At 28.2% G+C, this 15,000-nt stretch overlaps 1 protein-coding gene across 6 annotated transcripts in view; it reads left to right on the top strand.

Annotated features, from left to right (window-relative positions):
- Nucleotides 1-15,000, top strand: part of LOC124956312 (ankyrin repeat domain-containing protein SOWAHB) — a 241,522-nt gene that overhangs the window by 150,077 nt on the left and 76,445 nt on the right. For 4 of the 6 annotated variants that reach the window (XR_007103206.1, XM_047511955.1, XM_047511954.1 and 1 more), the window contains one exon: nucleotides 4,295-4,306. The exons of 1 other annotated variant lie outside the window; for it this stretch is intronic. Coding sequence is in view for 4 of the 5 variants with exons in the window: in XM_047511955.1 (XP_047367911.1) it covers nucleotides 4,295-4,306 (12 nt within the window). In the remaining variant the exon portion in view is untranslated. Of the gene's footprint in view, nucleotides 1-4,294; nucleotides 4,307-5,314; nucleotides 5,318-15,000 lie in introns of all 6 variants that reach the window. One more of the 6 variants, XM_047511951.1, reaches the window with a different exon arrangement.

Below are 15,000 nucleotides of genomic sequence, written 5' to 3'. Positions count from 1 at the left end.
AATTGAATATTTTATTATTTTTCTCATACTAATATTATTTTTCTCATACTAATGTGCATTTATTAAGATATTTTAATTTTAATTTGAGAAATACAATTTTAAAGATATCGACATTATTTAGTAATATTATACAATTTAATGATTATACTATTTATTTTTCTATTATCGTCGTTTATTTAGTTTATTATTATCATTTTATTTGGATATAAAGTTCTAATTAAAATTTCGATATTATTTAGAATTAATAGTTAAAACATTATTTTTCCAAATCTTTATTATTAGAGAAAGACTTATATTAGTTATATATAATTAATATATTTGTATATTAATATATGTGGAAAGAGTGTATGCATATACATGTAAATAATTAATATATTAATATAATATATTATATTATTTGTATGTATACGTATATATAATAAATATATTATTTTATTAATAATAATTTTTTTTTAAATATAAATACTATTATATAATATTAATATTATCATTACTATTCATATTAATTATCATCCCCTTATAATATCAATATCAATATAATACAATGAGACCAATAAATAATTATAGAAATTCTATGATATCAAAATAATATTTATTATTTATTCCTTTTTGTTTCGTATTTACTTTGTTATTTATTTATTTAATTGTTATAATTAAATTAATATTTTTTATTTTTTTATTCACGAATATTTACAAGCAATTAATAATTCAAATATATAAGCTTGTTAATCAATTTCAAATGGTATCGTTGCTTTCTTTTTTTAATCTGTTGTTACGTACATACGTAAGGGATGAGAAAAATTGAGAACGATTAAACGAAAGGGTAACGTTGTATCGCAGAGCCAACGAAATTGTTTAAAGGGTTGCCAGAACGAACGGGATCGCCATTTACTCGTAGACTGATTGAAACGCGTTAACGGTGACGGCATTGCTATGGAATATTTAAACGAAACAGGGGTCGAGCTATGCCGGTGAACTGAAGCGAACTGGAAAACCGCAGCTCGTCTACTCGTCCACATTGAAATTCCCTATCACCGAAAACTATCACCGCAGAACATTTCGAGGGTTCATAAACAAACGTATCCAGGCAGGCCAATTTCACGACGAGTCTACCAGCGATATAAAGTTAAACTACTATCGGTCTGTTTTTTTTTCCTTCCTCTACTTTTTTTTTTTGTTTTGTTTTGTCTTGTTTCTTTCTCTTCTTTTTTTGTTTTTGTTTTCTTTTTTTTCTTCCTTTTTATTTCTTCTTTTTGTTGTCCCATTTTTTTCTTCCTTCTTCTTCTTCTTCTTCTTTTTCTTGATTAGGTATACATCGATGACGTCATTAAGTTTTGAGTAATTGACTAACACACACACACACACACACGCACACAAATACACACACACACACACACAGTTGTTTGATGGTCAATTGTCAGATGCAAAAAAATTATCGTCATCGAGTCTATTCGTTAAATTATATTAGAATTAATCATTTAAGAATTAATCATTTAAGAATTAAGAATTAAGAATTAATTAATTAATCATTTAATGAAATTAACGCGATGCATCGTACATTATTCTAATGATGTGACTTAGGCAATTTGATATAATTTGATATTTTAATAATTGAATGTATACAAAAGCGAGTATATTTGTAATCGTTGTAACGTTACTTAGACAATTTGATAAAATTTCATAATTTAATATATCCTGTGTATTATTCTAATGTAATTAATAATTAATTATTGTTAAATATAATATTGTTTATATTATTAGCTTTAGATAATTTACATTAATTCAAACATCAATATACATATGTAGTCGTATTAAAGAAGATTTCAAATTTTATCAATCAACGAAAGAAATATTTCCCTCGTTACGTCGGTGTAAAGAAATACGAATTATTTTCATTAATTGCAATTACTTTTGTAACAATTCTACGATCGTATAGAACTGTTGGGATATTTTTTTAATAAAAGAAAAAGAAAAAAGAAAAAATAAAAAGAAAAGAAAGAAAGAAAGAAAGAAAGAAAATACAATTTCCTTCTTTTTATCTTTTTTTTTTTTTTTAACAAAGACAAATATCCCATACGAATAATTGATAAGAACACGTAAAAGAAGAAAGTATGGATAAAAAGTAAAGAAGAAAAATAAAAAAAAGAAAAAGAAATAAATAAATCTCCGAACGAACGGAAGAATGATAATCGACGAAAAAAAAAAAAAATAATTCATACATTAAATTCATTTCATTATCCATAGAAAATGATCCGTTAATAATATACACGATGAGAGATCGTAGTAATACCAACAGTATCATCCTTTTTATGGGTTAGTATGAAAAGAAGGGGAAGATGTTCGGAGTAAGTGGAAGAAAGAAGGAGTAGGGAAAAGGAATAAGGGAAGAGAGAGAAAGAGAGAGAGAGAGAGAGAGAGAGAGGGAGGGGGGTGGGAGGGACGGGGAGGGGTTCGAAAAGATAATACTGAAAGAGTATCTCTTCAACGTAATTTTACGTCGTCGTAAACTGAACGTCAGCTTTAGAGTATACCCTAACTTCCCCCATCATAATAATCATTCGTTCACTTTTAATCCACTAGTATATTGGCTCCTTTATAGTGTAAAAGGCGCAAGAAGATGCAACAAAAGAAAGTGCAAGGAATATTTATACCACCCTACCCCCTCTTCTTTTCCCTCACCCCCTCTCCCTCCGCCGCTCCCTTCACCCTCCCCCGATCCCTCGTCTCTTCTCTTCACTCTGACTCTGCCACTTTTCTCCTACCAAAAACAACCACCTCATGGCTCGTTTACACGAGAAGGGATATAAACTGTTCGGGGAACGTGATCCTTGCTGATAGCTTCGACATTATTTTCTCTCTCTCTCTCTCTCTCTCTCTCTCTCTTACTCTCATTCTCATTTTCATTCACATTCTGTCTCTCTCCTATCTCTGTCCCTTTCTTTCCTTACTTTCCGAAGGATCCATCGTTTGGTATACAACAGGAATATATCGTATATAAGATGACAGGACTACGTAGAAATTCAGGACGAACGACCGATAAAATAATTCCGATCGATGGTGATGGAAGAGAAGGATGAGAAGGATGAGAAGGAGGAGAAGGAGGAGGGGGAGGAGGAGGAGGAGGTTCGCGCGATTACGTATTATGCTAAACACGCGAAAATGGCTTTTTAAATGGAACATCTACATTTATGCACCCTACGTCCCTTTTTATACTATCTACGTCGTCCCCATTTTCGTTATACCCCATAACATTTATTTTTATTTATTTATTTATTTATTTATTTATTTTTTATATATATATATATATAATTTTTTTTCTGATATACATACACACACACACACACACACGCGCGCATACACGCATATATATATATGTTATTTTTTTATTTCGCTTCACTTATATCTTCTCTTTCTTTTCTTTCGAAAGATCTCTCGTGACGCGTCTTCGTCGTTTTCGTCGATCGTTGTCGTTTTCGTTGATCGTCGTCGATCGACGACGACGACGACGACGACGACGACGACGACGACGACGACGACGACGATCGTCGACGACGAAAGAACCACGGCGTCGAATTAAATGCAATTTTCGTTCATCGTGAGCATGCATAACAAATTGTCGAGAGAATATATCGAGACGACGACCGCCTCGAGAATGAACGTCTTTATAGTTAGAAAACCGGCGGCGTCCTTATATATATTATGCGCACGTATCACGGATGCTTTCGTCGCGTCTCGATCATTACATTTTTTCGATTATTTTTATGAGCTTTCGCATAATAATAATAATAATAATAATAATAATAATAATAATAATAATAATAATAATAATATCTGATCGTTGGCAAAAAATTTCTTTTTGTAAACTTTTTTAAAAATTATTTTTTTGTTCCTTCTTCTTTTTTCTTTCGTCTTTCATCCTTTTTTTTTTTTTTTTTCTTTTTTACTTTTTATCCTCTATTCTATCTAAATTCTATTCGCTTTTTCTTTTCTTGTTCTTTTTCGAATTTTCCTCCACCCTTTTTCTTTTTTTTTTTTTTTTTTTTTTTTTTTTTTTTTTTTTGTTTCCACGCGTGTCTACTCCGTTAAAGGTATTTTTAAAACGTCAGACGTTCAAAAAAACAACGAACAAAAAAGAATGGAAAAGAAATGAAATGAAATGAAAGAAAAAAGAATTCTCTCCTTGATGATAATCGATCCTTGAAATCGAAGATTGACCGTGTTATGACGGTCTACTGATTTTCAACGCTTCAATTTTAATTGCTAACTCGATTGGTACTTTCTTTCTCTGTTTCAGGATCCAACATCCGTGAGTATGGATTATTACGATCAACGATCTCGAAATTTAATGAGATTTTTACAAAAATCGAAAAGTTTCTTGCGATGTTATATTCTATCGATTACGATTTATTATTTATAAACTATGATTTATATATTAATAATATTTTTTGCACTATAACGTAAACATCAAAACGATAGTATCAATTTTTTTTTTACTTTTGTTTTGTTTTCTTTTCTTTTATAGAAATCATTAATAATGTAAATCACGTGAAAAAGTTTCGTTAAAAAAATTGTTTCGAATTTTTAATTATTTGATCGATTAATAAATGACGTCGAAATTTTTAATTAAACATATATATATATATATATATATATATATATATATATATATATATATGTATATATATATGTATCAGTGTATAATACGGTATAGCAAAGAAATATTTTCTTTATCGAATATTATTTCAATAATTTTATATCTAATTTTTAATTAACAAATTAATTAACACAATAATATAGACATTTTTCGATAAAGTAATTATTAACGTTTGATATATTATAACGAATGAATATTTTCGATTGAAAATTACTATAGTCGTTTTGTATCTCATTAAAATTATTATAGGGAAGTCGAGATTTTTAATATAAAAAAAAAAAAAAAAAAAAAAAAAAATTATAATATAATAAATGAGTATTTCATAATTAGAAAAATAATAGTTTGAAGATACAAGGAAAATGATATTTTGAAATTTAATGCAAAATAATAGTGCAAAAATTATGATAATTGAGAAAACAAATTATAATGCAAAAAAAAAAGGTTTAAATTATTATTAATGTTTGTAATATTTCTTAAAAAAGAAAAAAGAAAAAAAGAACAGAAAAAAGAAAATTAATGTTTGAAACCATAAAGTATGCTGAGACTTTTCGATCATGATTTCTCATCTTTAATGTTTTTATTATATATTCAACGATGTCTTTTCATCCCATGGATCATGCGATTCGAAACGATGTCACGGATAAAATCAACTATCTTCAGGGCGTAAGTATTATTACATAATTTTCTTATAAATAGATCGATTAAGTTATAGAAAAATTTATATTCATTTTTATCGATGTTACTCTCATCGATTATATTATAATGGAAAAAGTATTTTAATCTGAAGTTTTAGATCAAAATTATTCTTTACATTATTATTAATAGATGAATTAAATAACCAGATAAATGTAAAACTTCTTTTAAACGTTATTCTCAATCTCGATGACTTATGGGAAATAAAGATTATTTATATAATTAAAAAAAAAAAAAAAAAAAAAAAAAAAGAAAGGAAGAATAAAAATTTGATAACAAAGTTATCGCAAAATTAAACTATTAGTTATTTTATTATTAATAGATAGATTATATATATATATATATATATATATATATATATATATATATAATAGAAGATAAACAAAAAAAATATTGAAAATTTATGGGGAAAATCTATCGATTATATGATGAAAAATGGGGATGTATATTTTTTACGAAATTTTCTCAAAATTACATTATTATTTACGTTATCGTCAATATAAATATTAAACGATGAAAGAAATTGAGAAAAAAAAAATATTGTTTACCGATGTTACTTCCACGCTCCATAAAGTATGGCAAATAATTATTATATATATATATATATACATATTAAAAAAAAAAAAAATTAGGTTCTTTTCGTTACAAAGTTTATCATGAAATTACATGATTATTATTATTAAACTGGATAGATTACATAATAAGAAAAATTCAAATCTTCTTTTTTTTTGTTTTTTTTTTCTCTATTGATATTAATTTCACCCTTGACCATATATATGGCAAATAACTATTATATAAATATTTATGTTGGGGAAAAAAAAATATTTTTCGTTACAAAGTTTATAATGAAATTACATTATTATTTTTATTATTAAATTAGATAGAATAAATGACGAGAACATTTTTAACTTTCTTTCTTTATTTTTATTTTTATTTTTATTTTTATTTATTTATTTTTTTTTTCCTGTATCCATGTTATTTTCAATCTTAACAATTTGTATGAAGAAAAAATTATTATATATATATATATATATTAGGGTGGAAACTATGAAACAGGCGTTTTTGTTTAGTTATTTATTTCCATTCAACGTCCGTTTCATAATTTCCAACCTAATATATAAGTATTATGTTGGAAACTATGAAACGGCCGTTTTTGTTTAGTTATTTATTTTCATTCAACGCCCGTTTCATAGTTTCCAACATAATATATATATATATATATATATATATATATATATATATATTTAGGTTGAAAAACAAATACCTTTCGTCACAAAGTTTATCATGAAATTTCATTATCATTATTATTATTATTATTATTATTATTATTATCATTATTTTTATTATTATTATTAAACCAGATAGATTTAAAATAACTAGAAAAATTTAAACCTTATTTATTTTCTTTTTATTTTCTTTCCTTTTTTCTATCTACGTTACTTTTACCCTTGACAACCTATATGGGAAATAACGGTTATACGTAAAAAAAAACAAAAAAAGAAAAAAAAAAAAAATAAAGAGAAAAATAAATAAAAAGAGAAAAATAAGTAAAAAGAGAAATTAAAAAAAGAGAAAAAGAAGAAAATACATCGTTACGAAGTTTATCTCAAAATTACATACTTTCCTATGGTTAAGGGCATTCGAAGAAGTTTCCTCGTTTCGTCGGGTACCGCGAAGAGTCATGTTAACCGCGAAGCCTTATAATTTCTCTCATACACGCGACGTTTAAGGGACCACGATTCTCGGTCCAAGGTTCGCATATCTCTTCTCTGTTTCAGTTTTCTTTGAAATAATAAATAAGCGGCGCGTTTGCGGAAGGTACGGGTACGTTCAACTAAACGATGTAATAACGACATTGCAAACACGAAATATGTTCTACACTGTTTCGGATCATTTAAGTTTCGTCTTTCCATCAGTCAGTAGCACGTGCACGCGATACATACAAACGAAATGCTTTGTTTTGTTTTGTTTTTCCTTTCCTCTTTTTATTTTCTTTTTTTTTTTATTTTTTTTTATATTTATTTAATATTTTCTCAACATATCCCGAATGAAGTTTACCGAACGAAACATTTTTCTTTTTTTTTTTTTTTTTTTCTAACAAAATCTCAGCAATTTAAAGGTCATTTCATTTGTATAAGTAAAAGGGATGCGTTATTTGAAGGAATATGAAAGAAAAAAGGAAAGAAAGAAAAGAAAACAATTATCGCAATTTTAATAATGTTTCAATTACACTTGAAATATTATACTTGCTTACATAGATTTTTATAATTTTGAAATTTTCTTATGTGTGTGTGTATTCATATGTGTATATATATATATACACGTGTGTCTGTGTGTCTATACGCATATATACATATTTATATATAGACAAATATTTAATACATGCATACACGCACACACAATACTGATAAAAGAAGTAAAGATCGATGGATCATAATAAAGTAAAAAAAAAAAATCATAACTAACCATCTAACTAACTAACTAACTAAATAATTAAATAAATAAATAAATAAATAAAAAGTATAACAATAAAAATAATAAAAACTAGAAAAAATAAATAATACAAAAAAAAATAAATAATAAAAATAATAAAAACTAATATGAAATAAATGTAATCATATAATTCATATCAAAGTTCTAAATTAAATGAATCAAACGTCGTCAATAATTTTTATCATTTTATATACTATTTGATTTTAAAATCGAAGCAACCCAAAGAGCAATAATTAAATAAATAAATAAATAAATAAAAAGTATATCAATAAAAATAATAAAAACTAGAAAAAATAAATAATACAAAAAAAAAATAAATAATAAAAATAATAAAAACTAATATGAAATGAATGTAATCATATAATTCATATCAAAGTTCTAAATTAAATGAATCAAACGTCGTCAATAATTATTATCATTTTATATACTATTTGATTTTAAAATCGAAGCAACCCAAAGAGCAATACTTTTCTATTATTGTAGTTGCTATCAATCGTGCAACGAGACTTAACGTCATACATATTGTACATACGACCGCAGTCGTGGATGGAGTGAACGTAGGAGGGGATAGGATCGAGGGAGGGGAAAAGAGGGCTAAAGAGGGTTGGAGTTGAGGAGGGATAGGTGGTAGGGACGATAGAGGGACGAAGTAGGGATGGATTGTAGAACAATGCACGTTTTAAACGACTCCGATCTGTATATATTTTGTAGTTGGGTACAGATTTCTTCCCGCTGTGCGATCCCGTGTAACACAATGTCGCATAGCACAGATGTTCGTTATAACCTCTTCCTCCCTTTACTTATCCCTACTACATCATACATAAATGACTATGATAAATAATCCAATGGTAGTAGTTACACATACGTTATCCAATCTTTTTAATCGTTCACTTTCCAATACGATCCGACATATCGAATTCGATCGGAAGGTTCGTTCGATAAAACCTCACCCCTCCCCTTCTTTCACTTCCTTTCCTTATTCTTCCTCCCCCCTACCTCCCCCTACCTCCCTCCCTCCCCCCCTCACCCTCACCTCAATCAACCTTTATTTCCCCTTTTTTCTCTCTCAATCTAGTCCTTCAACCGCTGTCCACCTACCTACGTCCCTTTTATAAACCTCCATTACCAATACTCCCGCATTCTCTTTTACCGTGTGACAGCATAATCGAAACGGTACCGGTGGTCATTGGCTACTTTAAGAAGCCGTATAGTAATCACTAGGGAGAACATCTTGAACGCGTAAGGAACTAGTTTTTCTTAGGAGAATAAACGTCGACGAACGTCCCTCGATGTTTTTATTCAGATAAGATATTTTGTATTAATAAACGATAGATATGAGAGTATCGATAAATCTTTTCATTTTTTTTTTCTTTTTTTGTTTTTTGTTTTATTTTTTTTTTTTTTGTTTTTTTTTTTTTTTTTTTTTTTTTTTTTTTCGATACTTTCAATCCCATCCGTTATATTCGTCGCGCTATCCATTATTTTTCTAATTTGTTCTCCGATCAATTTTTTCTTTTTTTTTTTCTTTTTTTTTTTTGTATTCGATTTTCTCTTTCTTTTCTTTTCTTTTCTTTTCTTTTTTTTTTTGTTTTTTTTTTTTATGTTTCTTCGTTTATTCTTTTTTATTGGATCAGTTTTTTATTTTTGTTCGTTCGTTCGTTTGTTTTTTTTCTTTCTTTCTTTCTTTCTATCTTTCTTTCTTTCTTTCTTTTTTTCTTTTTTTCTTATTTCTCGTGCATACAAAGTAATGGTAGACAACATGTTTACAATGTTTTATTCGTATGATTTCTTTGAAACAATTTAATGAAAAAATTGTTGTTTTTTATTGACATTTTCATTTTTTTGTGATTACATCTAAATATATGAATAAAATTTTTTTTTTTTACTTCTTTTCTTTTTTTTTTTTTTTTTTTTTTTTTTCCTTTTCTATTTTTTTTTTTTTTTTTTTTTTTTTCCTTTTTTTTTTTTTTTTTTTTTTTTAATTTCTATCTCCTTTTTTTTTACTTTTTGCCATTATATGATAATAAGATTTTTATTTGCTTTTTATCTTTTTTTCTTTCTCATCATATTTTGATCATCAGATTATCATCTTTTTTATTATTATATTTCAATAAAAGTTCCATTTTTTTGTTTAAATTATTGTATCTTACAAAAATATTTCTATATCTTTCATTATTACACATCCATAAAATATCGAATTCTTTTTATCATCATATATATTAAAAAAAACAAAAAAGAAAAATTGTACTATAATTTCGAATTGTTCGATAAAATGATATTAGAAAAATGAATAACAAGAATCGTTACATAACAACAAAATATACATAACGATAGGAAATGGAATAAAAAGAAAGGAAAGAGAGAAAGAAAAAAGAAAAAAAAAGAAAAAGAGAAAAGAGAAAAAAGAAAGGAGTAATGTTCGATTCTCGTGGAAGAAGAAAGAAAGAGGAGAAAAAAAAAAAGAAGAAAAAGATAAAAGAAGGGAAATAAAATATCTCATAATTATTAAATCGATATATAAAGAGGAGACAAAGAGAAAAGAGAGAAGAAGAAGGAGAAGAAGAAGAAGAAGAAGAAAAAATAAACTGTTCGATTCTCGTGAAAAGTCAATCGAATAAATTTAATAGGAACGTTCTTGCACTCGAACGACCTCCTGACACATTTCTCGATTCCACTTTGAGAGAGAGAGAGAGAGAGAGAGAGAGAGAGAGAGAGAGAGATAGAGAGAGAGAGAGAGAAAGACTCGTCTCCAATAAATCGGTGCCCCGGGACACTCATTGGGATAGAGAAAGAAAGAAAGAAAGAAAAAGAGAGAGAAAGAGAGAGACAGACAGAAAAACAGACAGACAAATAAACAGACAGACAGACAGACAGACAGACAGGGAGTGAGAGAGACAGAGAGAGAGAAAGAGAAAGAGAGAGAGAGAGAGAACGAGACGGATAACTGACGTCTCTATAGTAGTAAAACGGGTCCGAGCGTGTGGCGTTTGCGTCGCGACGGGGGTCCCCAGACGTCGTCGGAGACATCCAGCACCACAGGCGTCCATTGTCTCAAAAGGGAGTCCCAAGGGCGAGCCTCCGAAGGGCCTATCCTGGGTCTGACGCGCACGAGGGGGTCGTACCGCCCCCCCATTGGGGAATCCACACGGCATTCGTGATATTAATAACCGAAATTCGACTATTCCTTCTCTTACTCCCTCTCTTTCGTATTTTTATTTCGTATGTTTTCTTTTTTCTTCCTCTTTTTCTTTCTCTTTTTTTTTATCTATCTATCTTTGTCTCTCTCTCTCTCTCTCTCTCTCTCTCTCTCTCTCGCTCGCGGTTCTTTCTTGTTCGACTTCGTTTTTCAGGCCCACCGACACACACCTGACCCCTTCGATTTCGGTCCACTTCCCTCCTCTTACCCCACTTTCCTCCATACCCCTCCACCTCCTCCTCCTCCTACTCCTCCCTTTCCCTTCGGCCCTGATGTATAAATGTATGTCGCACCCACGCCGAATTCGACTCGAAAACGAATCGTACGTCCCCTCTCGTTCGAATTGAATTATTAGGACGTTCGATCGAATTTACATACATCGGTGATTTTTTAATTGGTACGCAATGTATTCTCTCCCCCCTCCCCCCTCAATCGGAATTGGAATGATTCTTTTGTTTGTTTGTTTGTTTGTCTATTTTTTTTTTTTTTTTTTTTTTTTTTTTTTTTAATTCTTTTTTTTATCTAAACGACGATCTTTCGATCGGTCAGATGTGAGTGACGTATTTATGATGTTCTGGAATTTTTTTACGTTATTATATATGGTATGTGTTTTTTCTTTTTTCTGGAATTAGTAGTATGCGTATACTTTTTTCTTTCATTTTTTTTTTTTTCTTTTTTAGTTGGAATATTATGCGTCTGAGATTGTCTTGATTATAGGAATAGGTATAGAAGAAATAAAAATAATATTTATTTTCCACATATAAAATGATAGTTGAAAGATTTTTTTAAGATAACGAATATAGAATTTTATATTTCTATAAAAAAAAAAAAAAAAAAAAAAAAAATGAAAGTAATAGTAATAAATTGTATTGTCCGTATTATCATTTCAATATTAGCATCACTCATTTCTAATAAGATATATTTATCTCTTATTCGAAACTTGTCATAATTAAAGCTATTAATTTTTAATATTATTTTACATAATACAAATATGAAAAAATTTATTATACACGCCTAATCAAATTATATATTAGAAATTATCTTAATTCTCAGAAGTCGTAAAAATAAAATAAAAACAGTTATTTCTGTTTCAAGTATCAAATGTTAGGTCAATATTTCTTTAAAGAAAAAAAAAAAAAAAAAGGATTAATTTAATTTAAGATAACAAATATAGAATTTTGTTATAAGAAAAAAAAAAAAATAATAATAATAATGAATTATGTTATCCTTGATCACTCTTTCATCGACTCCATTTCTAATAGGACATAGAGTGAGCTCATTAACGGGAAACATAATGCTAGAATAACCGGGAACCACGACGAACACGGCAAATTGCGTTCGAACAAAATACATCCGCTCGAGGATTCGAATCCGTGGAGTCGGTACTCTACAATTTATGTTCCCTGCTTCGTATACCGAACCCATGTTCATCTACGCGACCACATTTAATCCCATTTGATTTGTACTGGTATAAATGCGGTCTGCCCGTTAAACGTGTGCGGGTTCCGGAACACAGAGAGAACCGACGAGAAACGAACGTTCGGCTCTCGACTGTGTTGCTCTCACATCAACCCTACCTACACCATTTCTCCCTGCCACGTTCGAATTAATAACCGAAATTCCAATTCCTGTCGTCCATGAATTTATCACGACGCGAAACATATCTGACAGAGTTCTAACTCGAATACGTACTGTCTGTGTTTGTCATTTTGTAGCAAAACGATTCTCTAATAACAAAAATTTCTCGTAAATTTTCATTCGTTTAAATATAGTCTCATTGTTTTCACTCGAATGTTTTTAATTTAACAATGTTTTTCAATATTGTTCGATCGATTAATAAACAATTTGTTATAATAAACGATAACAACGTTATCGTGTTAATTATATACGATATATTTTATAGGTTAGAATTTCACCATTTTCCATAGCTATTGAGATAATTCATAGATTAGTATAATTTTCATGTATTTATGAAATAACTCGTTATAATTCTTATTAATTATATACATAGAAATTATTTATTCGTAAACGAAATACAATAATATTGTAATTATTTTCAGAATTTTCGAGATTTTCTTTTGATAACTTTTAATCATTACTTATTAAACATTATTGGACTTATATTCTGATTGCTTTCACTCGAATGTGTTTAATTTAACAATGTTTTTCAATATTGTTCGATCGATTAATAAACAATTTGTTATAATAAACGATAACAACGTTATCGTGTTAATTATATACGATATATTTTATAGGTTAGAATTCCACCATTTTCCATAGCTATTGAGATAATTCATAGATTAGTATAATTTTCATGTATTTATGAAACAACTCGATATAATTCTGATTAATAGTATACATAGAAATCATTTATCCGTAAACGAAATACAATAATATTGTGAAATATGATAAATTATTCGGTTGACCAATAATTAATTTCAAAATTGTCGAAATTTTCTTTAGAAAAATTGTGATATTACTTGTCGATATTACTGGACTTATTAATATTCAAAAATTCTAACATATTGGTTTTATCAAGATAAACATTATAAATAAAAAAATCTTGAAATTTCGTAAATTACTTGTTATTCTTTAATATTTTCATAGATTACTTGTTGTTTTTTTTTTAATAGAAAATATTCTATTATAATATTATGTATTGATATTATTATTGTCGAAATTCTTAGCAAAGTATACTGAAAATTCTGAAACTTTTGATATTTATTTACTTATATAATATTGAAATTATTGGATTTATTAATATTGAAAAATTCTAACGTTACTTATCGTTCTTACGAATATCGAAATTTTCAGTTAAAATTTTCGAAAAAAATCCTTAAAATTAGACCAAGTATATTTTATATCTTATTATACCTTTTTATTAACGTTAAAAAATTTTTACATCAGACACTTGTACTGATTAATATCGAACAATTTTGATATTACTCACGCGATTAATTATCATGGAAATTTTCATTATTCTTCAGTACCATTTATTGAAAAATTCGACATTATTAATTTGCACCGTTGGACATAATTTTTATGTCGAAGAAAATTCTGACATTATTTGTCGATTCGATCGATGTCAAAAATTTCGAAAATGTCAAAAAATACTGATGGATCGGAAAAAAAAGGTCGACGTTATTTATCGTCGAATTCAACGACAGTAGTAAAAAAAAAAAAAAAAAAAAGAAAAAGAAAAAAGAAAGAAAAAAAAAGGAAACCAAGGACGAAATGAATATAATGAAAAATTTCATTCTCAAGGCTCGAATTTTCAGCGTTTCTTCTGTAAAAAAAAAAAAGAAAAGAAAAAAAAAAGCAAAAAAAGAAGAAAGGAAAAAAAAGAAAAGAGAAGAGAAAGAAAAAAGAAAATATCAAAAACTTTCATTAATGTTGTACATTCGAGTTCAACCAGAAATGTATAAATTAGAAATGTAAATTAAGTATGGTGGCACGGGCATGACGTGCAAAGAGAAAGAGAGAAAAAGTGGAAAAGAAAAAGAAAAAAAGAGAAAGATAGAGAACCTGCTTGTCGATTAAGTACATTCGATAAGACAACGGCCGAATGTCTAACGCGTTTTCCTTATATGAAAGATGGATGGTCGATGGTCGGATGGAAGGTTTTTTCTTCCAACATGTTAACACACTTTCGTGCATTGAGGGATAATTTGCCGGTATATAAAACCACCTCCTATTTGAATTCCTTAAATAAAGAATTCATCGCGATAGAGACTTGAGAAAGGAATTGGCCGCCGCGACAATGACGACCGACGACGACGTCTTAATTGAGATCAGATAATTAGGTTAGTTTGCTGACTTAATACGACCAGGACAAAAAAAGAGGAGAGAAGAAAAAAAAAAAAAAAAAAGAGGAAAAAGAAAAGAAAATATTATTCTTTCGAGAAAAAGAAGTAAGATAATAGGTAGAGATAATAAGAAAGAGTAAGTATTTGAAAGGAAGGCG

Source organism: Vespa velutina, chromosome 21 (genome assembly GCF_912470025.1).
Source record: "Vespa velutina chromosome 21, iVesVel2.1, whole genome shotgun sequence".
NCBI classification, from domain to species: domain Eukaryota; kingdom Metazoa; phylum Arthropoda; class Insecta; order Hymenoptera; family Vespidae; genus Vespa; species Vespa velutina.
Note: the sequence above shows the minus strand (reverse complement) of the source record. Positions and strands in the feature narration are given on the sequence as shown.